Source organism: Centrocercus urophasianus, unplaced genomic scaffold (assembly GCF_019232065.1).
Source record: "Centrocercus urophasianus isolate 14NV4802_14NV808 unplaced genomic scaffold, USGS_Curo_1.0 seq_2, whole genome shotgun sequence".
In the NCBI taxonomy this organism is placed as follows: domain Eukaryota; kingdom Metazoa; phylum Chordata; class Aves; order Galliformes; family Phasianidae; genus Centrocercus; species Centrocercus urophasianus.
Window position 1 is genome coordinate 15,379,709 of NW_024884755.1, and position 27,443 is coordinate 15,407,151.

Consider the following 27,443-nt stretch of genomic DNA (forward strand, 5'->3'; position numbering starts at 1 on the left):
AGGTCACACTCACAGCTGATTGCACTCGGGGACCCCTAACAACACAGCCCAGCCTGGACCGAACCGGTGGTGCTAAGGAGGCAGAGCCAGCTCCAGATTAAAAGCTCATGTGTGAACTTTGAGAGCTGACAGTTCAGTGCTCCGCTTCCAAGACTCGCGTTAAGGAACATCTGCCAAGAAAGTTTCCTGGCAGAACGGAGTCGTGGAGCTGGAAGCACAACATCCACTCCAAAAGGCAGCTGCCAGCAGCACTTGGGTCACTGACAGCGAGCCGGGGCTCCTCCATTCAGCTGCACAGCCCTACAGACCCAAAGTCCAAACTGGACTGAATTACTACTTACCCAAATCTGGGTAAAGCAGGAGCTGTGTGTGGCAGGTGGAGGGGGGGAAAGAACAGAAAACAGGCTGCAAGGAGCTGGATCCTGCAGCACGAGGTGCACGCTGCTCAGCAAACACACAGCAGGGCGCTGCGCAGCAGAAAGGGGGGCCCCATCTGAGGCTTTTCTCTGGAACAAAACAGAAGCAGCAGACAGAAGTAAGTTCACAAAACCTCCTTTTTTTTTATTATTATTATTTGAAATTGGAAAAGGCTCCTTGGGTAACAACAATCAGGTGTAAAAGAACCGCGTGGCTTCTGCTCAGCTTTCGCGTCGCCGGGATGAAGGAGGCAAAGCGTCACAAAGTCACACCTGGATTCTGCACGCCTCGTTCCCCTCCAACCCACCAAGCAAAGGACAGCAGAATATCCCAACCCGCAGCTGGGGATGCAGGCAGAGCAGCTGAGTGATTCAAAGCTCAGTTCTCACGTTCACAAGGTGCTGGATGTGCAGTGGCACCGTGGAAGAAAAGCTCACCTTGCCCCTCTGCACAGAGCTGGGTTCTGCTGCTTCACCTTCACTACAAATGACTTCAGAGAGACGTTTTGATGCTGAGAGCCTGCTGAATGAAGTGGTGAGTGCAGAACACACAGGGCACTCCTGCTTGGGGGAAGTAGGAACACTGGGCAACGAAAGAAAGGGCAGATGGCTTTAATTAAGCTAACGAGCTCAGCTGATCCGAGTGCTTTTTCTGTGAACATCCAGAAGACTGCAATCCAAACGAAAAGCTGTGATCATACGTGTTAATTCAGCACAAAGTCAGCAGCACTCACGTGCTGGCAAACTATCTGCCATATATCTGCCACATCTCCAAAGTGTCACTGCCCAACTGCAAGCAACGCTGCCTGCCTGACCTGCAGTCCTTTGGCAGCTGAGCACAACAGCTTCTCAGCCACACGAGCACCCAGCTACGAGACAGAGTTAATGTATCATCATTCCCTAACCTAGCTAGCTGAGATAACACACCCCATTTCCACACGACACCCAACACTCCCATTAAGTTTCACTAGTTTTTTTAATTAATATAAAGCAATAAAAAGCCATCTTTCGAAAGCAAACAAGGAGCCAGCTGCAGCCTTTTCCTGCTGTTTACTCCTCCAAGCAAGCTTGCACATGGATGTGCCCTCTCCCCAATACAACTTCCCTGTTTATTTGCCATCCATCCCACTGCAGGCTCAGTGTCACCATGGAGGAGAGCTGGCAGCCCAAGTTACAATCGCTTCCATCCTTTTTGCTCCTCCTGCCACAAAACAAACACCTGACGAGGCAGCATGGACTGAAATAGCACGACCACAGTGCTGTCAGAGTGCATTTATAGCTGTGGTATCAGGCCCAACACAAACAAACAGGCTGGAGGAGGATCTCTGATGCTTGTGTTTTCCAGCTGGCCAAAGCTGTGTTTTGACAACATGCAGCACCAACCCAGGAGCACAACGCGGTCTGAGCACGTAAGTCATTTGCTTCAAGTTCCTAAATTAGAGTTAATTAGACGCCGTGGCTACTGGGGCAATGCTGCTCTGCAATCTAATTGCAAGCACTGTGTTTGCTGCAGATCGTTTCCACCAGGAGGATTCCTATCCTTGTTTTCCATCCTTCTCAGCATCTGGAGCCAAGATGCAAAGGCAGCCCTCCCTAAGTTCTTCTTGCACAGAGTGAATAGAACCAGGGCACAGCAGCAGCAGTTTGTGACCACCCTGCCAAACGCTGCCACATCCCAACAGCCTGCCAGGCCTCGAGGATCAGAAGATGAACAGAGAAGGGAAAGGAGGAGCATGGATACAGAACTCGCTGTTTTCACTGCCTCTGCTCTAGACAGAACAAAGCCACAGCAGCTTTGCCTTTCATCAGGACTGGCACACTGACACTTTGAGGCCAGGCAGGTACACCACAAACCCACAGAGGCAGAGCTGACACGTGGAAGGCTCCTGCAGCACCTCCCAGCACGCAGCTCTCACCTTCAAAGGCGACGCGCAACAGCCATCCTGAGCGCCCTTGTGCAAGCAGCAAAACCTGGACCGAGCAAAGCTCTCCTGCCACCTGCTGCCCAAGGCAGGCTCTGGCAGCAAGGAGAAGTCGAGCTGCAGGTTACACCTTCTAAAAGCACTCTATGACACAGCAGTGAATCGTATTTATGCTGCCTTTACACATTCAGCAGAGCCAACGCAGCAGGTTACAGGAGCAGACCTGCTGAAGTCAGTGTCTGTACTCACGAGACAGTGCTCCAGGTCCCAGGCCAAGCTCATTTTCCATCTTAGAAAAGCAAAAGCTGTTAAGGCAGCTATGCAGAACTGCAGGGCTGTCTCATGTCTTTTCTTTGCCAGGTGAGCAGGGATGCTGTGGGAGGGAGGAACGCAGAAATCAGAACCGCGGATGCAGCGCTGATTGAAGCAGAGGTGGTTTTAGGGACAAGTGATTTTAAACCAGCTGCCCAAGGGGGATTTCTCTCAGCCCTCCATCTCAGCACTGCCTCCCTGCCTCTCTCCCAGCCCTGCACAGCACAGGGGTGAGACCACAGCCAGCCCTTCCTTCTGCCCACACCTCCAGCAGGCTGCTCAGAAACTCCTGTTCCAGCTTATTCACCAGGACGGTAACAGCATTTCAGATCCTCTCCTCTAACACAGCTCCTCTAACAGCTTTTCCACTACTGATGAGGCAGCAGGGAAACAAAGAAAAAAAGTGCCCCAAATCACCTTCACGTTCCCAGAGGGTTGTGAAACTCTACCCAAAGAGACAGGAGTTAATCCTGTGATGGATGTGACCTCCTGCTCTAAATCTCTGCTGGAGACTCAGTTCTCACACAGCCTGAGGGAACACTCCAGAGCCAGAAATGGCAAAAAGCCCTTCTGACAGGGAGGATGAAAAGCTGCTCCAAGTGCTCCCTAAGAGAGGGCTCAAATCCTTCCTGCACAACACATGCACAGACACATTTACAGACCAAAACCCGCCGAGTTTTGTTAGACAAACCGACCTCAACCCTGGGGAGGAACTGCAACAAAGGACACGTTTTACTTACAACCAAAGCCTTCCTCACCAACTGCTCTCCTCTTCACACAAAGATCCCAATTATCTCCTCCTACAGAGAGAGGATTAATAACGAAATGCGCTGGGATGGTTTGTAGCACAACTCACAATTTGTAGATGAGCTGGGCAGGATTTTCCTACGGTGCATTGCTGAGCAGAATTAGGGCCTATGGGGAACCTGGCTCTCCTAACAGCAGCCCACAGAGGCATCATGGAAAGAAATTGAGCCCAGGAGATTTCTGTGCTAGCAGCAATCATCTGGGATGAAGCACGTGTGGCTAGAAAGGGAACAGAAGGGTCTCGTGAGCAGAGCAGCAGCACCAACCTGTCAGCACCAACCATAAAGTGAGCCACAGAGACACCAGAACTCCTCACTGCTCCTTCAGCCTGCGCAGGACAACCTGATAACTGAGGTCACAGCAGTACCAATGGCAGCTGTGACTCTAGCACAGACAGGACTCAAAAGGCTGCACTGGGGCTTATTTCACCCTTGTTTTTTTTCTTCCCCCCTTCCATCAGATTTCAGGCCCAGCTTTCAGACACAAAAGCAGTTCTGAATGCACCAGCTTCTGCTATTCACGCCCACTTGCAGTTCTGCAACCCAGCTCCTGGGAGAAACAAGAACCTCTGCGCTGAGAGAAGCAGCCCTGAGCCCCAGGGACAGCACAGCCATGGACCTTCAGAAGCCATTCACAGGGGAACCCTCCCCTTGCTGCCCAGCAGGGGATTTCTCACAAGGAAACGACCCAATCTAATTACACTCAGCCAGAGATGCAGGTACACGACACACCAGCCCCTCCTGATGATGCAGCACCCAGAGAAAGGTTTCTGGAGAGGAGGACGTGCTTGCTCGGCGCCGATGCAATTATTAAGCAGCCAGCCAGTCTGCAGCAGGAGATTGAGCAGTTTGCAGGAGGGTAAAGCAGTTCTCCCAAGAGGACAGATAGGCCCAGAGCACAGCAAAGGCTTAAATGACTCCCCTCCCTGAAGGAGAGACTTGCTCCATGGGGAAACTCCTAATGGCCACTGCAGAGGGTTCGTGTCCATCCAGTTAATTAGATGTTCTGTGATCCAACTCTGAGCTTCAGTTATTTTTGTTCCAGTACATTCTTTTTCTTTTTTGCAATAAGAAAGCTCCGTGTCCTCCTCTGCAGGATCCCTTCAGCTGTTCAAAGCTATGCTACAGACCAGGTACCAAGGACTGCTAGGGGAGCAGTGAGGGGCAGCAGGGAGGAGAGGGCACTCGTGGATATTTTACCAGGGGTGTGTACATGGGGGGGGATAAAAAGGCTTTATTAAAAGTGCATGCTTTCCTTCAGAGGTACGAAGAGCAAGGAATCCCCAGCATATCTCTGGTTGGGGAGCGCAACAGCCTTTGCAGCCCCTAGCCCTGTCCATCCCAAATCACCCATCAAGTGGCCAACGACTGAATGTTCTTCAGCATTTCATCAAAAGCCTCCCGGGAAGGAGCTTCGGCGTTCTGGAAGGAGACTTTGATCCGACTGTACAGACTGAAGGACTTGAGCTCCAGCCAGATGAATCCAAAGCGATCGTCGTCAAAGAGAACAAAAACACCGGGCGTTCGCTCGGGGCTGGTGAAGCCATGGCCAGCGATGAGCCCCGTCCCATAAAAACTGCAGGGAGAGAAGAGCAAAGGAAGGATTGGGAACGGCCAAAATTGCCCAATATTTAACAGTGATAACAAGAATGCAATCAATCCAGTGCCAAACACGCTGCTAGTGCTACAGAGCAGGGAGGAATCAACAGCTCACATCACAAAACACTGCTGATATCGTTTCAAAAACGGAAAACTATTCATTGCTATGTATATTTATCTGACCCCTCCTGGAAGCTTCTGGCTTCTAATTAACACCTGCAAAGCGAGACTGAGTTCTTCTGCAGCTCAACCCAGTGATTCAACTGAGATTTATTTACTTCTGCAACTCCGAGATCGACCCAGGTGCAGACAGCCCTCAAAGGAAAGAAAACACATGGGGAGAGGGCGACCAGAGAGGGAAACCTTGTGACAAACCCAGGGGAAAGGCAAGAAAGGAAAAGCTTAATAGGAGCTGGGGAGGAGTAAAGGTCAGTTTAACCTCCAAGCAAGCAGCAGGTGGAGCAGGGTTTGATTCAAACACAGCTTGCGTGTGACAGCAGGGGCCTTCTGGGATTAACCAGCTATTGGTAAGCTTTTCCATGAGCACAGATGTTTGGCTGAAGGTCACCTGCCTAAGCCTCAGCTTCTGGGCTCTGTTTCCACACCTCATTTAGCATGCTGCTTCACTGAGCCCGGGCCCCACTCCACGAGGCTCTCTGTGTACCTGCACCTCCTGCTTACGGTGCTCAGCACCTTGCAGATTTGGTGCCAAGGCAGCAGATGCCAGGGAGAGGTGGGAGGGAGCACTGTGTTCCCACAGCCAAGGAACACAAATGACACACAGGAACAGGAAGCAGCTCAGATCTCCAAATATAGGAGCTGAGCAGCTCCTGGAGGGGATAAAAAGGTAAAATACAGAAAGGTGCTAACTCTAGGAGTAACAGGATAAAAAAAAAATCTACAAAGGAAGCAGGATTGCAGAAGGCAGCGTGGTTAAGAAGGAAAAGGATCAAAAGAGAATAAGAATAGGGCAGCAGAGAAAGAAAGCCTGAGCACAAGGGGCTGGGAGATCTGTGTAAAGGGCAAACAAATAGAGCACATGCTTCAAAGATCACTTCAGTTTCAAGAAGCAAACGGCACAAGCAGGCCACAAAGCAACTCGTCCCCATTACCAAACGCGGCAGGTCCGGGGATAGTCCTCGTTCCTCGATATCACCCCCATGGGCAGCACGAAGGGCTGGGATGCTGGAGCCTTGTCCTGGGCTGCCCGTTCGGCCCCAGAAGCAGTCTCTTCCCCTTCAGCACCTTCTCCTCCTTGGGGCTGTGCAGCAGGTGAGGTGGCAGCTTGCTGGAAGCGATCCTCGTCCTCTCTGCGCTGCTCCTCCTCCTGCTCCTCCCGCCGCACCTGCTCCTGCACCTCCAGGACAATGCGAGAGAGCTCACCGAAATCACGAAGGTTCTCGATGTCAGGCAGCTGCAGGGGGTGAGCCAGGTCTATCTCCACAGTCTGCTGCCCAGCTGGGATGTTGGGATCTCCCTGGAGATGGGGAGAAACAAAGCGGCTGCAGGGCAGGGCGCTGCGGCTGCTTCTACAGAGTTCACCCTATTCTACACCCATCAAGTTGGTAACAGAAAACATCAGGCTTTGTTCATCGAATTCTCTGTGCCTCCCACAAGCAAGAGTGTTAGACCAAATGCTACGAGCAAGGCTGTGCTTGCAAGGATGAAAGAAAGCATCAGCACATCAACATTGTGTCAGCATCACTCCCTGCAGAGAGGAAGGAGCTCACCAGCTTGGCATCAGCAAAGAGCTGCTGCTATTTGGTACCTGCTCCCCTGATGCACGACTGATCTCCCATCATCTGCTACCAGCTGCTCACAGAAAGTAGCTCATAGAGACAGAAAAGGGAGGGAGAGCCAGGTAGCACCATGGAAAGCTTTGCAGAGCAAGTTCTAGCTATTCTGGCACATGTTCAGACCCACTAATGGCACCAACACCCACAAGGAATAAAGCTTTGGGGTTGTAGCACCTGGTTACCTTTTCCTTTCTCCTGTGGATCCACAGCATCAATGGAAGATTAATTTAACAAACAGACGAGAGAAGGGAAAGCACACTCACAGTGATTTTAGTCCCCTTGGCTTTCCTCCCATGAAAGCTCAACATGACAATCTCCAGCCCATGGCTCCCATACGTCCCCTTAAAGAGACCTGGCTTGATGAGGTCCTCAGGGCTGCTCGGAGGGAGGTAGATGCGTCGGTATGTCAAGCAGTTGCTGTGCAAAAGGAAAGGACAGAGAGGCTAAGAGAGGACTCCCAGACATGAAGAACGTGTTTGCAGTCAGCTCCTTGAGACAGCTCTGGGTTGTCATCACATCAGAGGCAGGATGTGTGCTCTCAGTGTTACAACGAGCTCCAGATTTCGTCTCAGGCATGTGCAAACACACCTCCCTCCTCTTCCCTCTACCAGTCCCTGCTGGCACACCAGGATGCTCCTGTTGCAAGGCCACAGAAGGGCTCAGAAATCCTCCCTGGCAGTGCTGGAGGACCTAAGGAGCAAAGTGTATCTCAGTGTCTGCTATTAGAACTTTGGAGTGATAGTCAAGGAAAGGACTGTGTCACTTCTGCCTAGTGCACCACAAAGCATATTGTTTAGTAACAAAGCTACCAAGCAGAGCCCCTCAGGATCACAGATATTCACCATCTTCAAAATGAACAGTCAGATGGCTCAAATACCATGCCTAGCTATTTTAGCAATGGAAGCAGTAATAACAAACCTCCCATGCTGCCCCATATCTTTGGGCAGAGCCTGCAGAACCTCAACAAAATGACATTCCTCTGGCTGTGAGAGGTCATTGCAAGCATCCCATTTTCAGAAGAAATGATCTAACGTGGTCTGGTAGTTGCAGCAGCCTTAATACCTAAAAAGAGCTGGTGCCCTTACTCATATTGGCTGGTGTAGATGAACTTCATCAAGATGAGCTCTTGCATGTGCTCATGGAAGATGTCCTCCAGTGTGCGACCCCACTCTTCCCGCAGCCATGTCCGGAATTCCTGTAGGAAGACAGAGGTGTTTCATTTGCAACTGTGCCACATGGGTACAGTTCCCCATCCGAGCACAGAGAGGGCACACACTGACAGCTGTGTATGGGGGGGAGCTGGGAAAAAGCAAACACTGCTGCAGAGCAGGCTTGGAGAATCTTTAACAGTCGTCATGGTGACTGCACTACCAGCAAGGCTCTGCACCATAAAGACAGGCTTCCCTTCACATAAATCCTATGTGAACCAATGTGACTCCTCAGAACAAAAGCACAAGCGTGACCTGTTACTGCAAATCAGCTGATCTGCTGCTATGTCCTGATTTATCCTTCAGGAACCCATCTGTGCACCCGTAACAGCCCGCTCCTGTGCCCTACCCTAAACACAAAAAGGGAAGCTTCTGAAAAGCACCGCAGATTTAGGGGGTTAAATCCTGCTCGTATAACAGTGATGCATCTAAAAATCTCTTAAAGTCCCTCCACACCAGCTCTGACAAGTTAATACCCTCACATGAGTTAGCGTGCTAACAGCTTACACTGAGATAGCAGCCTACCCAGCAACATTCCCAACCTGCTTTATCTTCTAAAGCCAGATCCCCCAATTACCATAATGCCACGCATCCTTAACACGGTGCTTTGAAAGTATTAAAGCATTTCTCATCTGCTGCAGAAGCAGAAAACACTTAATGGAACCTCTCACCCAGCTGTTTCCCATTAGCAGGCAGACATCTTAAAGCACACGTCAGAAGCAAGAGGATCAGGTCTGTCATGCTGAGCGAGCTGGGCTCCTGGCTGCAATGCCTGGAGCAGCTACGAGCTGAAGGCTTCCATCCTGACAGTTACATCTACAGCTTGGAGCAGGCTGAGGTAGGGATCTGCCTTGCTGGGTATGCCTTACACAGTCACGGGGTAAACAAATAAATGGAGCTTTAATCCCTCAACAAAGAAGACAAGCAGTAGAAAGGTGCCCCGCTGACAAGCCCATATTCACATGCAGCTGGTGCTCAACATTAGGAAAGATCTTCATTATACAGACAGCAGTACTGCAGAGATCAATGACTGGAGAGAGTAGCAGTGCATACTGCTGCCTTTCTTCAGACAGCCCTGCTAACAAACAGGAGCAGCACCACAGCACAGGTGCTCAGGATCCAACAGTAAGGGGGAAAGCAGCACCTTGCTGGGAAACTCCAACTCTAAACCTCTGCCTTGTTCAGCTGGATGGACAGAGCAGCCTGCTCTCACACTGCTGCACACTGAGGGAGGGCCAGGTGTCCACCCAGGAGTACTGTAAGCATAATGCTGAGCTGATCCCATCCGCTGAATCCTTACATCAAACCTCAGTGCATGCAGGAGCTCCCCAAGATCCTGCAGGTCTTTATGCGTGCCCACTTCAAGCTTTGATTCAAATGAGAATCAATTCCACACACTCGAGAAAAGATGAGAGCAAATCAGCCTCAGGCTACCAGCTCGTGCTTTCAAGTACGTTCAGATACATGGATCTCAGTATTAGTGACAGGCCTGGATGAGAGAGCAGTGCTTTATCTTCAGAGAAGGGACACACACAGCTTAAACGTGGTGCAGCACTCTTACCTCCTGCCTTCCCCCTGACATGCGGTGGTGATCTGTCTGGTTGCATTTGGTGGAGAACTCATCCTTCTTCACAATCTGTAGTTAGCACAGAGGAGAAATGAACAGGTTGCAGAGCTGATGAGAGCTGCCTGGGATGACTTAACTATGACTGCTTAGAGTAAATGCTTTGCACAACAAATGTTACTGAATCAGGCATGGGAGAGATCTCAATGCATCAGCTACAGGATAGAGAACTAACAGCCCTAACAAACCCGATGCATTCGAATGGAAGATCTCATGTTGCTTCTCTGAGTTGTTTTTCATTTTAAGGACAAGGAAGCAGCCTCTCCAGAAGCTTTACAAAGCCTTCAGCTGAATGCATGATGCTAAGTCGCCTTCCTACAGTCTCATTTAGCACTGGAAAACCAAGCAGGCCTGCGTGGATGCACCCAGCAGCTGAACAAGGCCACTCTGTGTGCCCTTTATTTCAACCTGAACACATTGGTGTTACATCCCAGGGCCATATCCTGTCTTTTTGTTCAATCTGCTTCTACAGCCAAGGTGCAGACATGCACGCACACCCTGCCCCTAGGACTGGTGGTGCTGCAAATGCTGGAGGAGCTCACCTGGATGTGGCCATTATGAGGTCCCTTATGGCCATACATGCACTCAACCGTGGCAGATTTCCTCTCCATCAGATGGATCCTGAAGAGAGGTTTGAATCTCATCGGGTCATCGACGTGAGGGTCGTGAGGTGGCAGGTACATCCAACCAATGATGAACAGGCCATCCACCTGCAGAGGGATGGGAAACAACACACACAGCATCAGCCTTGCTCACGTCCTTTGGAGTTCGCAGCAAACGGCTCTGGCGCCCATCCTACAACAGGGCAAGAGCTGCAGAACAGCTTGCTGCATTTCCAAACTGCTTTCCAGCAATTAAACCAGACCATATGCACTCACAGCACACCCCTAGTGAAGAGGGAGAGGGTTTCTTTATGAGGTTTTTCTGCACCAATGGAAAAATCATCAGGCTTTTATTGTTGCAAAGGACTTTGTGACGGATGCTCGGTGCACAGCATCCGGAGGGAGAGACCACACAGCAAGTCAAGCTCTAATTAGTTTGAGAGCTCCTGCTGGCAGATTCTCAGAGTTCTGTTTCTCATGATTATCTGCTCCTCTTGGATGAGGAATTATTTGGCTCTATTATTCACGGGCAGCACAGGAAGCAACAATCCTCTCAGCAGAGAAGCACAAGCGCCTGCTCTCCTCCTGCAGGTCTAACAGAATCCTTCCCTTCCAGCCCCACAATTCTAGAGAAAGGATATTTTCTGAGCAGAGATTTGAGAGGAGAGCAGAGCAGTGCTACAAGGGAACACCTGTTTTTGTAAGGTCACGACATCATGCAAGCACTTGGAGGTACTCTTCTATTAGTTTATGAAATAGAGCATTGCAAAATCCTAAGGACAGAGCAGCAGTGGCCCTGGTTATTTGTTATGGGTCAGTCTGCCACCACCTGCAGCACCCTGGTGCAAAGAGTAAGGGCTTCTGGCAATTTTCTTGCCCAGTCTCAGTAATACAGTATCGAGGTTGTTCATTAACTGCTCTCCCCAGCGGAGCTGGGAGGCTCCACGAGCCTTGCATCAGTAAAGGATGGCAAAGTACAGGAAGGTGAGGTGCAAAAACACAAGGCCAAAACCTTTTGCAAAATGTTCAGATGCAGGCAAAAGTTCAACATGAAGTAATGGGCCAGCACTGAAGTCTCTGTGGTATCAAAGCTCTGTGCCAGCCACCAGAATAGCAGCATTAGACTCTAAATGAAGCCTTGCCCTAAAACATTCCTCACATCTTCCTGTGTGTTCCTGAAGCTGAAAAACAAAAGGACTGTCTGGAAAAGGAGGTGATGGTGCAAAGATCCAAGGAGCAACGTGGGCACCAACCACGTGCTTGAGTGCTGCTATTTAGAGCTCTCAACAGCACACAGATGGTGAAGGGGCATTCAGAAGGTCCAGCCCTCCACCACAGCCCCAGGATGAGGTACTCACCACCACGTTCAGCAGTCCCCCATAGGGCCCAATGTCTGGCTGCCACAACCCCAGGATGTGTCGGTACCGGTGCAGCACTGGGGAACAGTGAGACACTGATGTGAGCATTAATGAGCTAAGGGATTCGAATTTGGGGGGAGGGGGGGAAAGAAATAAAGGGAAAAAGAGACTTATCACCAAACTGCACACCAATGCCACCCACAACAGCACGATAAGGAAGTGAATGCTGGTTGCACCCAACCACAGCGAGGCAGTTGTGAACTGAGGCCTCCCATGAGTTCACGAGGATTTCCTGTCCTCTGAAGCCTTGCTGCAACTGCAAGGACAGCAGTTTGTTCCCTGGACCTTACACGAGCAGATACCTCAGTGGGAGACCTCTGCAAATCACACGACATGTCCAGAGCTAAATACAAATCAAGTATCCACCACGTCCAGCTACCAAAAATGCACCTGATGCCTCACGCTGCAAAGCAACAGAAAATAAAGACACAGAGGCAGTAGAGAATAGGGAAATGTGAATATTCTGAGTATTTCCCCTCCTTGCAGGGACAAACTTGCCTCCAGAGTTAAGCATCCTTCTTCAAAACAGCCAATAAACAGCGGGGCAAAGCGCACAGGCCATGCCAGCTCGGGAGCTGCAGAACTCAAAGCAAGCTGCTATACGTCAGCAGTGCCCAGAAGCTGCTGCCCAGCCCCTCTCACAGCCTGCTGCAGCACAGGAGGCTTCTGCTCCTCATCTCTGAGTTGGGTTCACTTTCAATCACTTCAAAATTCTTTGAAGTGGGGACGATGCCTGCACAGAACCACCTTAAGGGAAGCTCGGAGATGCTCCTTGCCTCCTCTCCCAGCCTCACAGCCGTGCTTTTTGCCCATACAGTTTTCAGACACAACCAATAAGCTCCATGTGCAGGTGGCACACACAGTCTAGCACCTTGTGTGGGAACAGCAGGTTATTTCTAAGGTTACTTCCAAGACCTCTGTCTCACAGGGATGCTCCTGGCCAACTCGGAAAGCCACAACTTACAAAACCAGCATGAATGAATAATGGTTTTTATTTCATGTCAATTCATACAGGAAGAACTGAGTTTCAGTGCAGCTTTGTTCCTTTAAGTACCTGGAACAGGGAAGACCGTAGGGGTGTTTTTATTACAGCAAAGCAGAGAACTTCCATGGTGGATGAGAACAGCAGGGAGGGTTATGCTGAGCTGAGCCAGCTGGCCCCAACAAGACTCAAAGCAAAACCCTAACTCCCTCTTTCAGGCCTGAGGGAGATTGTTTTTCCCTTCTACAAAGTCTCAGGATTGCAGCTAAACCCACTGCTGAGTTCCAGCCCTGGCTTCCCCATGGCAGGAGATGGATGGATGCAACAGCTGCTTCCCTCCCCGCTCCTCAGAACACAGCAGCACTTGGGCTGCTCTCCAAGGCTTGCTTTCCTCTGCTACGCACCAGACCTCCAATTCTTCTCAGTCCTGAAGAAGTCTGTTGCCTATCCAAACTTCTGAGCCCATGTGCTCCAAGTAGAACAAGAAATACACCCCTGGGAAGCTAGAGCAGCACTCCCACCCAGGCAGTCTATTACCCACACTGCCACACACAGCCCTGCAAGCCCTTCAGATGGAAAAGCAGTTTGGGAAAGGCTGGGGTGAGCAGTGAATGCCTCAGCTCCCATCACAGGAGCTGCCTGGGCAAGGTCTGATGCCTGTGCTCTTCACCAGAGGACAAGGAGTGACACAGAGCAAACGCACAGCGATCCAAGCAGACACAGCAGAGCTGGCACACCAACAACCACCATCGGTGTGGGAAGGCACTCACAACCCCAGAACGGGTTATTAAATCAGGAGCATGGCAGATGCTTTCATACACCTCTGCTTTAGCTAAATCCCATCACACCGCCTGCATCTGCTTTGAGGACAAGGCAGAAATAAATGCAAAAACCCAACGAGGGATCAAAGCAAGATGTCTGTAACCAAAACTGAGCTGGAAGCATGTAAGCAGCTCTCAGCCAGTGGTAACTGCTCAGAGTGGAGTGAGCAAAGCATCACCAAGGAGTGCTGAAAACCTGGAGAAAGCAATCTGAGCTGAGCTGGCTCATGCTGTATTGAGGCCACAATCGACCCTGCTAAGGAAGGCTTAACAGCTTGGGGGTGGGGGGGAAAAGGGGAAACAGGCAATGACATTGTAAACCACGCTGGCTGTTCTCCAAGTGACACGCCATGCCTCTACAGAAAAGCAGCTTGAGACTTCAGATGTTTGGGGCTGCAGTTGAGGGAACAGCACAGAATGCCATTTCAGAGCCACCACAACCAGCTTGCTCAGGGCAAGCACCCAGGCAGCAACCTATGAAAGCTAAAACTTCGTACTGATTCCCGCAGCAGAGCTGTCACTGCTTCCCTCCTGTGACCTGCATTAAAGACAATGTCAGCATGGCCTGCTGTACATCTTCTCTGAATGGCCCATGCTCAGCTCTCCTCTTCAGCACAGGTGAGCGTGCAGCATTCACTCCTCCCATTAGCACGCGTGGAAGAACTCCATTCCCAAGCACTTGTGAATTAGTAACCTGACTTTGCAAAGTGACCTTATTCCCCTTCCCCTAAGGAGCATGAAAGATAGCTCAATACTCCTTCCACAGCCCAAGCAGTACAGGCTTCCCTCGTTGGCTTAAATGTGATCAGCACTCCCCTCAACACCTGCAGAAGACTGAGCAGCAGAATGAAGGGTCAGACTGCTCCACAAGCACTGGAACAGGTTGCCCAAGGAGGCTGTGGATGCCCCATCCCTGCAGGCATTCAAGGCCAGGCTGGATGTGGCTCTGGGCAGCCTGGGCTGCTGGTTGGTGACCTGCACACAGCAGAGGGTTGGAACTGGATGAGCGTTGTGCTCCTTTGCAACCCAGGCCGTTCTAACAATTCTCTGAACTGCTCACGAAACCCTCCACGCTATCTATCCCAAGATCCACCCCAAAACAATCTGCTCAAAGCAACGTCACACTCCATGCAGCATCTCGTGTGTGCTCAGAGCAGGAAGCATCAACCAGCAGGGTACGTACGGCAGGTGTAAACATCTCTGTACTCCATGTGCTCGTAGTCGGGAAGGATTTTCATAAAACGCCCCGACTTCACCCGTGGGTTTATACCTGAACAGACACAGCAGGGTAAGTGCCAGAGAACTCAGCTCCACCGTCACCTTCTGATGAACCTGGATCAGCTCCCTTCTCCTTTCGCTTCCGGCTGCGGTGCATCAATCAGTGGTTTTCAATTTGCTCCCTCAGGCACAGCCAGTTAGCAGGGTTACTGACACAGAGTTTGCTATGTTCAGCATTACCCAAGGTAACGTTTACAAATGACATCCTGGGAAGTAAAAGCAGCCCCCCCTAAAGCTCTGGGGAGGGGTGGGGGGGGGGGCAGCAGTGAGCATTGCTGTCTGACAAGTAACTGCACAGAAGGCAGCCCAGCTCTTGGGCCAGTGCTGCTCCCTAACACCGGATCCCAATTCCCAGTTTCCCACCCTGTTTCCTGCAAAAGCACATTTAGTGCACAGAAAAGCTTAGGTGACATCCCCCAGTAGCTCCAAATTAACTCTTCTGCGATTAAGGAGGTTTATGGGACAGCAGAGAAATGGCAGGGGGGGTTCACCAGCAGGAAACTGTTCCAAACCCACTAACTGTTAGTTAAATCTGAGCAGGAGAGCTAGGACAGCAGACCTTCTGAAGCCTGAGAAGGTTGCCAAGTACACTGACCAGTGCTTGGCTCACTCTGGTTAGCAACCATGCTGATTAGGATTGCTGAATGGATAAGGGCACAGCACAGTCCTTCCCCAGGAACGCAGTACAGACTACTGCAGAGGTAATCCTCATACATCCTGTGATGCTGTGGATGCAGAAACTACAGCAGTGGAAGGGAAGACTGGCAAAATAGTTGTTGGCCCTCAACAGAGCTGTCCTACGAGTCTTATCAGACTCTGGAAATCTGCAGAATGACAAAGGGGCCTCCAGTGCTGACCACATCTACAAGAGCTGGCTCAGCATCACCCAGCCCTCCCATCCAGACAAGCTGAGCACTTTCATCTCACGTGCACCAACTGAGGCAGTGGGTGATGAAGTAGTTTCACCTGAGGATGCTCAGCAAGTCTAATAGAGAAGATTAAAACCCAGAAATTGTTCCTCTCCAGCATGAAGACCAGTGCTTGAGGCAGTCACTGCTTCAAGGCTCAGCAAACAAAGCAAGTGTAGAAGTTGAGATGGTTTTTGGCTCTGCAAAGCCCATAGGGACTTTACAGATGATTGCAACTTGGGACAGTTACTGCTTTTGCTATGTAACACAGGGTCTTATGTGAACAGCCAGAAACCACAGGTTAAATCTTGTTCTTTACACTGAGGACTACAAACCCTTATAAAATATGTGGCGGTGGAACCAAGGTAACACAGCCTGATAGTGCTGATACAGGATCTCCTGGAGGCTGAGCAAAGCAACCCTGCAGCTTCTGACTGCAAAGGGCAAGATCTGGGGACAGGGAGACAGCCTCAATGGATCCCTGCCTCCATCTGGGCCACAGCCTGTCCTGCTTTTATCTCTCAGACGCCCCCCATACCATGAGATAGCAGATGTGCCTTCTGCAAGGTAGGTGCACGCTGAATCTGAGGTGCCACTGCCACAGCCATCCCTAAAACACAGAGGCACCTGAGCAGAGACCAGCCCTGCCATGTCCTCCTCCTCCAGGAGCAGCCCAAAGGACTCCACCAACAGCTCTTTCCCATTGTCAGCATAGAATGGCATCCTTTCACTGGGACCAGCCTTAACTTAAATCACACTGGGGTACTGGCAGCCTTTAAATAGAGAAAAATATCGGTTAATTCCTCAGCAAGATCTGAACAAGGTAAAAGAAACAGGAAACGACGAAAAACCTTCATTATGCTCCACAAGAAACTTAAATTCTGTGCCTTTTCCTACCAGAGGATTGGAGGACAGATGTCCCAGCTCTCGCTACCTGCTTAGCATTAAATAAAATCCCAAACGTGTCAGCTTCACAGACATTAGAAAGCGAGTCTGAATAACTCCCACTGTCAAAGCCTAATAAATATTCAACACGCACACGCTTTCCAAGCTGGTCCTGAGCAAAGACCTCCAGCTCTGTAGCAGCTTCATCACTTACGTTTGGCATAGACATCCCTGCAGGACACGCCTGTGATCTCCAACTTGCGCAGGTTTTCACACACGCCGTACTCTGCAACGACACAGATAACAGCGTCAGCTCTGGCATCCAGGCCTTTGCTATGCAGGATTGATGTGAGATGAGAGGTGCACTCTTGCAAGCTGGGCCATCAATCCGAGAATCTCGTTGCTGTTTCTGCAGAGGAAATGAAAAACTGGAGGTAATGGCATCGCAGTTTGGGAATCCAGCACTTCCCAAGGGGTGTCTGCAACAAACACACAGCACAGCAGAGTGACAGAGGCTGACATCTACACTGCAAGGGGTGTGAAATGTGAGAGACGAACTCATTACAGCTCCGAATGCGTGCCCATTTAGATCAAATCATCAGTGAGTAGTAATTATTTACTCCCACTGAGCCGCCCAGCAGAGAAAGCTGCTTATTAGGATCCCAAGAAAAGGTCACGGACTTAAAAAAGAATGAAATGGAGACATAAAACAGACATCAGCGTGTACAAATATGGCTACACATGAAAGCGGATCGGAGGAGACGGGGCTGCCCAAATGCCTTTGATTGCTCACAGAGCGCCCTGAAAACAAAGCAAGCCACAGACCTTAAAGGCTGCTTTGAAGCACAAAATGAGATCATCTCGTTTTGTTTTTTTGCTGGAAGTCAACACCAAAACTTCTAAGAAATTCTAAGAAATAGAAGCAAGGACTGATATCTCACTGCAAGGAATCCTGAGGAAGGCAGAGGGAGGAAATGAGAGGAGGGAGATCCCAAAAAACCCATCAGCAGCAACAAGCACGCTGCTGCAGCACTCCTGTTAGATCTCAGCGTGCAAAGCCATCCTCCTCAACATCAAAGACCTCTACTGCAGATCAAACACAGCTTCCCCCAGCAGTGCCAAACACCGGGGCTGCCAAGCGCTGCTGCAAACTGAGGATCCATTTTTCATACAGGAGAAAAGCAGAAGCGTCCCTGAATGGATCCACCATCATTCAGTCTATAAATACAGCACTTGTGTATTTTTGTCATCACACGTGCGTGATGATAAAACAAGAACACAGCTTACTGTCAGCCTGCCTGTGGGGAATACACACTGCATTACGTTGCTTTGGGTGAACAGAGAGTTCAATCGAGGTAAGAGTGGGCAGGAGGCACAAAGGCATTTTGCCCTTCATTAAAAGAGGCAGGAGCCTGTGGCAAAGCTCCTGCTGACTTCCACAGCAGAAGTCAGAGGAAGCTCAATGCATCAAACACCAGGCAGGATGAGGAAGCACAATTAGGCAGACAGAGAGCAGCAGACAGAGTGTGCTTGCAGGAAAGCACACCCAGGCCAGCACCAACAAGCCACTTAGTGCTGGGCTGCAGCCAGCCAACCCTGCACAGCCCTCCTGCAGGTCTGTGAAAGCAGAGCTGAGCTGGAGGCACCCTGCAGCCATCCCATGGTTGTCCCCCCCTGCCAGGCTCAGGGAGGCTCTCAGCTGCTGCCCACGTGTGTGCACAAGTGGGTATGAGTGCCTAAGAACTGCATCAAAGGGGCAGAGGGAATGGTATGTGAAAGTCACAGACCTTTGTAAGCTGAGGGAAGCAGGGTGGTTAGAGCTTGCTGTTTGTAAACAGCCCTTCCACCTGGCCACAGTGTCAGCAGGACGCAGGCTTTGTGCAGCAGGCATTGCAGCTAGGTTACGTTCAGCCTCATGGAAGATATTCATGCTGCATCAGAAAGGGAGGAGACACACAGAGGATCCTGCTCAAACGGCACCTCTCCACACTGCCAACAGCAATGCCCACATAGAGCCTTCCTCCAGAAGCCCTCATTTCTCCCCATTTTGCCTCCTGCACCCATAAACCACTCCAAGGGCAGCCCCAGAACTGATAACTGCCTGCACATACCCTGAACAACAGAGCGTGGTGGGATGAGGTTTGAGGTCAGAGCTCTATCTCAGTTCCATGCAAGTGCCCTTGACAACCTGCAGGGAAATTCTACGAAAGCAGAAACACTACAAAAGCTGCAAACCCCACTTCTCTGCAGGCAGGTGCCCTTAAAATGGCCTTACCTCATTGCTGCAGCTCACTGAGTCAAGCACCCTAAGGAGTTAACAGCCACAGAAATGCACACGGTCAGAAAGAATCCTGCTTCAAAAGTAAGGATGGAAATTGGTTTTGAAGCTCTTCCTTGACCAGCTGCGAAATCTGTTTTATTAGGTTTATAATGAGTGCTTGGAAAATGTGCCAAACACGGTGACACCGTGCTGTTTCCATGGCCACATGCATTGGAATCAGAAAGACTTGGAAAGGTCTAATGAATCCCACTAACACCCTTCTAGATGTAATCTATTCCCTGCTCTGCCCAGGGCAAAGAGAGCCCTCCTGGCAGCTGTGCCATGATCTTCTGGAAGCAGGGAGTGCTTCCACTGTATTTCAGATAACACAATCACAGATCACACCACTGCTTTCCCCTGTGCCTCTCTCAGCAGCTCCAAGCACTGCATGCGGACACCTGAAGCTCAGAGGGAATTAGGATGCCTGGTAGAGCTTGACACCCTTACCACTGCTATGGTTCAACAGTGCCTTGGCCAATCATGCCTTCTCATTAGTCCTGAATAAAGGTGTGTTTGCAATGCCATGCACAGAACAGAAGGCATAGAAACTTATTGGATTATTTCAGACACCACAAACATGGGAGATTCTCAGGTCAGCACTTCTGAAGGATAAATTTGGAATTGGCTTCTTGTTTCCAAAGGCTTCCAAACGCTTCTCCCAATGGAAGACTTGTCGTGACCCAAAGGAGGAGCTGTGATCTGCAATGAGTGAAGGCATTTGTGGAAACCCCAAAGCAAGAAAATGAGCGGCTTCAGACCTGCAAGCTACAAACAAACCTGAGGGAGAACCTCTGAAGAAAGGCCAGTGCTGTGCACCTGCCACCAGCAGCGAGGAACAGCAAGCTATTGGCTTCCAGACAGCACCTGGACCAAGAACAAGGTGAGAGATGGGAAAGCACACCACAGCTCACTAAAGATACACACCATGCAATTCTGGGCCTTGTGACATATGAAAACCACATTCTCATTTCCTAAGGCGATGCACTACAGGAAATAGTTCCCACTGTGGGAGCCCTGGAAGAGCTGAATTCCACCCAGCAGCCCTCACTGAGCACACACAGCAGGCTCCCATGCTTCTCCCCCAGCAACTCTCCAAGCCTTGCTCAAGCTAAGCATCCTAAACACCCTGGCTGACACTTCTGCAGGTCCAAAACTAATGAAGAATGTTGTTACAACTCAAAGCCTTTTCAGGCACGTTCTAGAAGAGGTTGTTCTGAACCACTGCTCTGTTTCTAAGCATTTTGCTGCTCCTATGCTGCTTTAAGGTAAAAGTTGTGGCCTACCAGGTGCTAATCAAGGTAGGTCAAGCCATGAGCAATGGTGCTTTAATTCAGCTCCCACTGCAGAGATCAGTAATCACCTATTTATAGACGACAGGAAAGCAACTGCAATCCTCTTCTTGCCAAAGAAGCAATTCAAAGACATTGTTTACCCCAAACAGTTGCAATGATAAAAGGACAACGGCCCTAACAGCCACAGCAGCAGGGTTACACAACAGCTTCTGGTTAATCCCTGCAGCCTCCCCATGGACAACCACCAGGAGAAGCCACCCCTGCGCTTTCAGGACAAGGCCTCTGGATGTTTGGACCATTCACAACGGTGTTTTCAAGACTATTCTAAAAGTGAGTCTGCCCACAGCAGTACAAGAGGAAAACATCAGTTCTGAATGGGCAAAGCCAGGTGTTTCCCACCCCCAGCACTGCTGCTGCCCATGCTGAAGGTACAAACTGGTTCACACAAAGCACTGCAACAACTCTCTCAGTGATTAACCGTTGCATTTCATTTCAGGATTGTCTTTCTTTTTTTTAATCTCAAATAGTTTTACACACAGACAGTCACAGAGACAAAGCTGACCACTAATTCCTTAAGAGTACAGCTCCAGGGCATCACCAGTAAGCTTCAGACTGAACAGGCCAATATAAGGGGTATGGTTGGAGGGGCACACCTATTCTCACCCTATTCCTGGCACCTGCCGTTTTCACAGCAGGACACAAAGGCATACATTCAATGCTGCAGAACCACCACGACAGCAATCACTTCATGCTTATGTGCAGAACTGTGCAAGTGAAAGTCCAAACTGAGAGCAGCTCAGATTGTGACTGATTAAAAGGCTGCGGGAAGCCTCATAAATGTCCCGCTTTCAGCCAGGAACCTGGTGCTTATTTGGGCCTCACAGCTTGCACGTCATGCCTTTGGTACAAGAATTACCTCCATCAAACCTGCAGCCCACCAATACGTGCTCTGGCCACAGCTGGAGCTGATACATCAGAAGAAACACAGTGTTGGGAAAGAACAGAAATTCGGTCTGAAGCACCTCTCACCTCATAGCTAGCAAGGAGTATAAGGAAAGAATAGATGTTATTTGATTAAGCTGTCACCAAGAAAGCGCTAAAGTTATTGGGATCACTCCCTGCTGAGCAGAGAAATAAGAATGCTTTGGTGTTTATTTTACAAGTACAGCCTTTGTACCCTCCAAGGGTTCTTGGGTAGTGCTGATAAAGCATGAACTCATTCCCGTAAGGTTTAACGCATCCTGCTGCCTGTAGCAGACAGCCTTTCTGACACACCTACAGTTCTTATCCCTGCTACCAAAACCAGAAAAACAACAGTGAACACAAAGGACTTCATGAGCTGGAAGCACCTGGCAGGAGAGCATCACAGATGAGCACAGCAGGACCACGCGAGGAGGGTGAAACAGCCGCTGCGTTAACAAACAGGGGACAGACAGACAGACACGCTGATACCAGGTAAAGGTGAGGAGTGAAACTGCAGCACTGGGCCGCAGCAACACAGCCTGAGGCGGCGCAGAACACGGCCTATTGCTTGCACTGCTGCAATGCACATGTCAAACGGTGCTCGCATCACCTCCAGACCCCCAGTGCTCCCAGACGGACACCCAAGGGCTCCTTCCTCCCCCAGCGCACTCACTGTGCACCGACTGACCATCACCCCTTCCCACCGCCCGAAATTCCCCTCTGCACGCCTTCCCAAGGAACCCCCTCCTCCCAGGGTGTTCCCAGGCCCTGCACCCACCGGCCCCATCTCCTCCCCAGCCACCCCAATGCTCCCCATAACCCCCCCCCAGCAGGCGGTACCTTCCCGGCAGCGCCGCCTCCAGATGGTGTCGGTGCGGAGGATGCGACGGAAGGTGGTGCAGACCCGGGCCAGGCTGGGCAGGTCGGTGCCGGGCAGCGAGCCGAAGATCTGCACCAGCAGCTCGGGGGGCAGCTCCAGGAGGGACATCGGTGCCCGCCCGTTCGGACCCACCTCGGCGGGGTGCGGCGCGGGCCTGGCGCACTCGATGCGCTCCGTCAATTCGTCGTCCTCAGCGGAAGCGCCTCCGCCGCCTCCAGCCTCCTCGGGGTCCGTGTCGGTGTCGGGCTCGCTGTCCCCTCCGCCTCCCCGCCGCTGTTCCCGTGCCGCCCCGCGCCGGCGGCAGCCCCGCGCCGGGCCGACCCCGCACAGCCGGGCGCACACCGCCATGGCCGCCGCCTGTCTGCGACGTGGGGCGTGGCGCGACGCGGCGCGGAGCCACAGGACACGCCCACTGCCAGACGCGGCCAATCGGAGCCGCCCTCTCTGCTTGGCCACGCCCCCTCGCCGTGTAACGGACGTGCCGCCGCCGTTAGGCCCTCGGGGAGCCGTGGCCGCTGGGGAGGGCTCGCCTGCCCCCTTGCGCGCGGGAGGAACGAGCCGCCCGGCCCCGCGCGGTGCCCTCCTGGGCACCAGCACCCCGCGGCACCGACGTTGTTGTCACGGAGCCCCGTCGTCCCGCTCTGCTGCGGCGAGAAAGTAAATATTCCTTTCCCTCACAAAGGGAAAGAAAAAAAAAGGAGGAAACCCGACTTGCCCCGTGTGAGGATCGAACTCACGACCTTCAGATTATGAGACTGACGCGCTACCTACTGCGCTAACGAGGCTCCTCGAAAACCGACTCTCTGCGCAGGTCTCTTGTACTGCTCCTTCCCGAGACCGTTCACTCCTCAGAGCTGTTCCTTTCCTGCAGGGGGAAGCTGGGCATTTTTGTAAACGGTTCTGCTTTGCCGTGCTGTTCTGCAAGACATCTGCATGCCGAACCCCTGGGTGTGCCTGAACATCCTCATGTGAGCAGGAATGGCTGCGAGGGCTGCACCAACAGGCCTGCGAGGAGCTTAAGCTGTTTCCAGATAATAACAAAAATTAAAGCAAACCTTGCTTGCCTCTCCGTTCTGAAGAGTCTCTGTCCAGCTGGGATTTCTATAATAAAGTGAGCTCCGCATTCAATGAAGCATTTGGCAGAAGAGGTCTCTATGATGCCAGCAGAAGCACTGCCCTGAATCCTAATAGCAGGGCCTCACCCCTGCGAGAGGCTCAGAGCAGCTGTCACCATGGCAGCCTGACTGCAGGTACTTCAACTGAACAGAGACGGGAAAGCAGACATTGAACTGACGCTAAAAGTCTCCAAACTATGCCCATGAGCATTGCTGCAGGGTGGCTGTCTGCCCACGGTGTGACCGCTGGCACAAAAGGAGGAGGAACATTGGACATGAGGTGCTGTGAACAGATGAGGTGAGATACGTGATTGCTTTGGACAGCCTGAGGGTTCTGCTAAGGAATCCAGCAGGCAAACCTTGTCTCTGGGACAATACCCTGATTTCCAAGAACCATGCATTCAGGTGCATCCATCAGATGACAGATGACAAGTGCAGGCTGCAAGGCTACATGTGAACCAATTGCTACAGCACGGGATGAGTAAATGCACAGCTTCTCACAGCCCGAACCGCTGCATTCCTTCCTCCAGTGCAGCTCACGTGCAGAATGAGGCTGTCATCTATAAAAGTGTGCCTTTGGGGCTTCGGTGATGGACAAGTTTGGTGCCCACAGCTCTGGTTGAATGAAGAAAAGCTGCACCACGAGTCTGCAATGAGGCACGTGGACAATGAGTCACCTCAAAGAACAGACTGTTTGGAAACACGTCTGGAGCAGTTTTCCACCTGTATGGAATCACATGGATTTTCCCCCTTACTCAAACTTTCCGGACGGGGCTCCAGGAGGCCCTGTCTGTTTGCTAGGGAACTGAGGGATTCGTGGCGAGGACAGCAGAAGTCCTGATGGCAAGCATTTAGGTGCAAACAAAACAAAAGATGTCCCTGACGACATTGCCTGAAGCAGAAACCCAGCAGCCTGCAGCAGAAGCAGCTTTCCTCCCTGCTTCTTTTCCTCTTTGGGATTTTCTATTTTTATCCAGGATGTATTCTCCCTCCTCTTCATCCGAATGTTCCCTCTGTGCCTCATTGCCTCCCCTCCCTTCCCCACACCTACACTCTACAACCCTTATGCACATCTCCATGGGTGCCTTCTCCTCCATCCCTCATAGATGCTTTCCCACTGGCCTGCTGACCTCTTTCCCATGGCAAATCCATGCTACCTCCCACAGCACTCCATTGCCCGCAACCCATTCCCTTTAGATTTGGAGGGAGAAGCAAAGGTCTTCAAGGCAGAGAGATGCTGCAGAGTGGTTCTAACCAAACAAAACTTAAAACTTCAGTATTTATCTCTGGTGCTTCTCTGCCACCATTATCTGAATCCACCAGCTTTATTTGTTCCCACAGGAAATGCAGCAAAAGTGAATTATCATCACACATCCGCTGGCACAACCCAATGTCTGAGCACCCTTCTTTGTAAACAACTCCAGATTAAGAGCCCAGAGCTTTCCAGCACTGCTGCTTCAGGCAGGCAGCTCGCAGACCTCACCACCGGGCTCCCCAGCAGGATGTACTGAGAGCAAAGACTCACTGTTCCATTTCTCTCCAGCAATTAAGGAGCTGGTGCGGCTCTCTCTGCAGTCAATTAGAGCCTTCACGCTCGCTCTGAAGGGCTCTGGATTGGTCCCAGAGTCAGCGTCCTCATTTTCTGTAATCCCGAAGCGTTTGTGCCTTCCCAGCCTCCGAGCAGGATGTGCCAGCTGATGGCATACCCAGCCAATTACAACCTGATCGGCTAGCAGAGAATTATTTCTTTTCCATTTGGCAAGGAGGACAGAAAACTGTGGCAAGACAGGCCGAGACAGATGAACAAGTCCTGTTTGCAACACAGAATAATTGCAGCTCGTTTATTTGCCATAAGCCTGCAGTGGGATTTCTGCTTTGCAACAAGCATCCTTGGAGGCAGGACACTTGGAAGAGGGAATATCTCAATGGGAAGACCAAAGAATTTTGCTCCGTTTTTTTGTGATGTAAATATTGTTTTCATCCCAGACGTTATTTCCTTGGTGTTTTAAGCTGGAAAATAGTTTTTCTTGTCCTGATTTTAGAATTCTCCATCTTCTCCCTTTCTGTCTGGGCTTTGATCTCACCAGAAACTGCAGGATAAGCTGAACCACAGACAGGCACAGGGCTCATCTGGGAAGCCCCATGCACAGCAGAAAATGCTGATGGCAGTGACTCAGGAACTGTTTTGCATCCTTCTGCTTTAGAGCAGAGAGCTGTGCCCTCTCTTTATGAAAGAAGGCATGGTATTTCTTCAGCAAGCTGTCCTTGTAATGAAGTATTATTCGATCTGAAGCCCAGCTGTGGCCACGGGTGCCTGGGGACACAAAAACGCTATGGCACTTTTACAAGGAGCAGTTGTTCTCTCTGCTTTGGCCACCATCCAGCCCAAACGATATCAGTGTGCCCAGCACCTCTGGCAGCTCCATTCTCAGAAGCATTATCTTAAGGACAGGTCACAGGACGGGCAGTCAGGTGTTCAAGATGCTATTACTGGGTCAGCTGCTGAGCAATGATTGGGCAATTGCTGGCAGCTCAACCTCTGCATGCTTCAGTTTCCCATGATGTAAATTAGGAGGATGTTTGCTGAAGCCACAGGCGATGTAGCACTCAGTTAATTGAAAATGCATGGAGATCCTTTAGTCCTAGGTGTACTAAACAACAACGGAAGATTTTGCTGCATGCTCCATCGTTCTGCAGTTCCCCAGCTATTCTTCCTGCCCTCACGCTGCCATTGCTGCTTGTCAGGTTATGGATATCTTCGAGTGAAAGGCAGTGCATAAACAGAAGTTACTGTTGCTTCCATCAACTGATTTACTGTGTTCCCCTGTGAAGTCAACAGCTCCCGTTGAACAGTTGATCCTGAAGCCAAGAAATACTTGCTGGAGCAGCAGCAGCAACTGATGTCAGGGTTATGGCATACAGCAGTGACGTCCTGGGCAGTGCTTACATGGGAAATGCAATGAGTTTTCAGCCCAGTATTCCAAGCGAATGTTTCTGTAATGGCAATCCATACGTCTGTATCTTTGTTTGGATTTACCTTCGAGAAGAAAAGCATCTGGTTCATAATCTCAGAAGTGCTGTATTCCCAAAGCCTTGTGAAATATGTGGCCAGATAGAAGAGAGAAACAACGTCAGTGCTCCCACTGAGGAATAGGCACATCTGCTTTTAGACCTCAAAGAAAAACCACAGAGAAAAATGGGCTGTGAGCGGTTTCTTCAGTTTCACATTTCTAAATTACACACTTACAGCCCCACACAGGAGAGAGATTTTGTCATTCTCATCGCTTCCTGCTTCAGTTCTTCTAAGTTAGAAGGGGACTTGCATTGAGAAACTTGAAGTTAGGGTTTTCTTCATAGAATGGGCACCATCTTAGGAAAAAATTAAGATTCAAACTTCCCAGAAGAGTTGTTTTAAGTCGCTGCAAACAATTCACTACAATCCAGGTCTGTCTGACAGCCTCCCATGGAAGCTCAGTAATGGTTGCACACTGCATTAAACAAAGTCCCACACTAATCTTTAGCTGAGCTAGATCAATAAACACAATTAATGAGAAAATAACCGAGGGAAATGGTGAGAATTCAAGTTACTCTGATCATGGCATCCTTCCTTTTATTATATGGCTTATTTGTATCCATATGCTTGGTGAATTTAATACTTCTGACAGCTGCTGAGCTAATAGCCCTGGACATTCAAGTGCTGCCTTCCAGAAGGGTAAAGCACTGCAGGGAAATAGCTTCATCCACGCACTGTCAAAAACCTTCTCAGTACAGATTCAGTGGGCAAACAAGGGGACGTTTCCCAATTCTGATTGTCAATTCCCAATTCACTTCGTTGCGAAGCAGCTAAAATGGAAACTCCATTTGCTCTGGGGTGAAGGGGATGTGGGAGTTTTTCCCCCAGGGAAGCGCTGTAAATATCAGCTGGGGTTCAGAGAGCGACTCACAGCTCTTACAGGCTTTGTAGCAACAGGGGAAAAAAAGAAGAAGAAGAAAAACAAAACAAACAAATAAGCAAAGAGAAAAAAACCAACAGCCTGCTGGAGGAGATAACAGTTGGGAAACACTGATATCTTTAATTCAGACTGAAAATGTAGTGTAGCCTGCTGGATAGGGCACAGATAGGAGGATCAGAGCTAGGGTTCATCCCACCTTATGTTCTGACCTGCTTTGTAAGCAGGCAAATCACATCTCTGTCTTCATGAGGAAACAGCACTGACAGGTACTGTAAGAGACCGTTTACTCCCTCCCTCTCCCCAAGATGAGATCGATTCTCCCTAAGCTCTTCAATACACCTTT

At 50.5% G+C, this 27,443-nt stretch overlaps 1 protein-coding gene and 1 non-coding gene across 3 annotated transcripts; both read right to left on the bottom strand.

Moving 5' to 3' along the window:
• Window positions 1–536: 536 nt before the first annotated feature.
• FBXO31 (F-box protein 31) lies at window positions 537–22,380 on the bottom strand. 2 transcript variants are annotated; one of them, XM_042821401.1, is made up of 10 exons: window positions 21,993–22,380; window positions 16,792–16,863; window positions 14,690–14,776; window positions 11,644–11,720; window positions 10,226–10,393; window positions 9,621–9,695; window positions 7,937–8,046; window positions 7,115–7,268; window positions 6,168–6,532; window positions 537–5,032 (listed from the first exon to the last, which is right to left on the bottom strand). In XM_042821401.1, exons 1-10 carry the CDS (start codon window positions 22,378–22,380, stop codon window positions 4,810–4,812), a joined length of 1,719 nt encoding a protein of 572 aa, XP_042677335.1. In that variant the 3' UTR covers window positions 537–4,809. The 2 variants fall into 2 exon arrangements, with proteins under 2 accessions (XP_042677335.1, XP_042677336.1); XM_042821402.1 differs by lacking the exon at window positions 14,690–14,776.
• Window positions 22,381–22,744: 364 nt separating this feature from the next.
• TRNAM-CAU lies at window positions 22,745–22,817 on the bottom strand. The gene has a single exon. It is a non-coding gene; the product is annotated as a tRNA-Met (tRNA).
• Window positions 22,818–27,443: the final 4,626 nt, after the last annotated feature.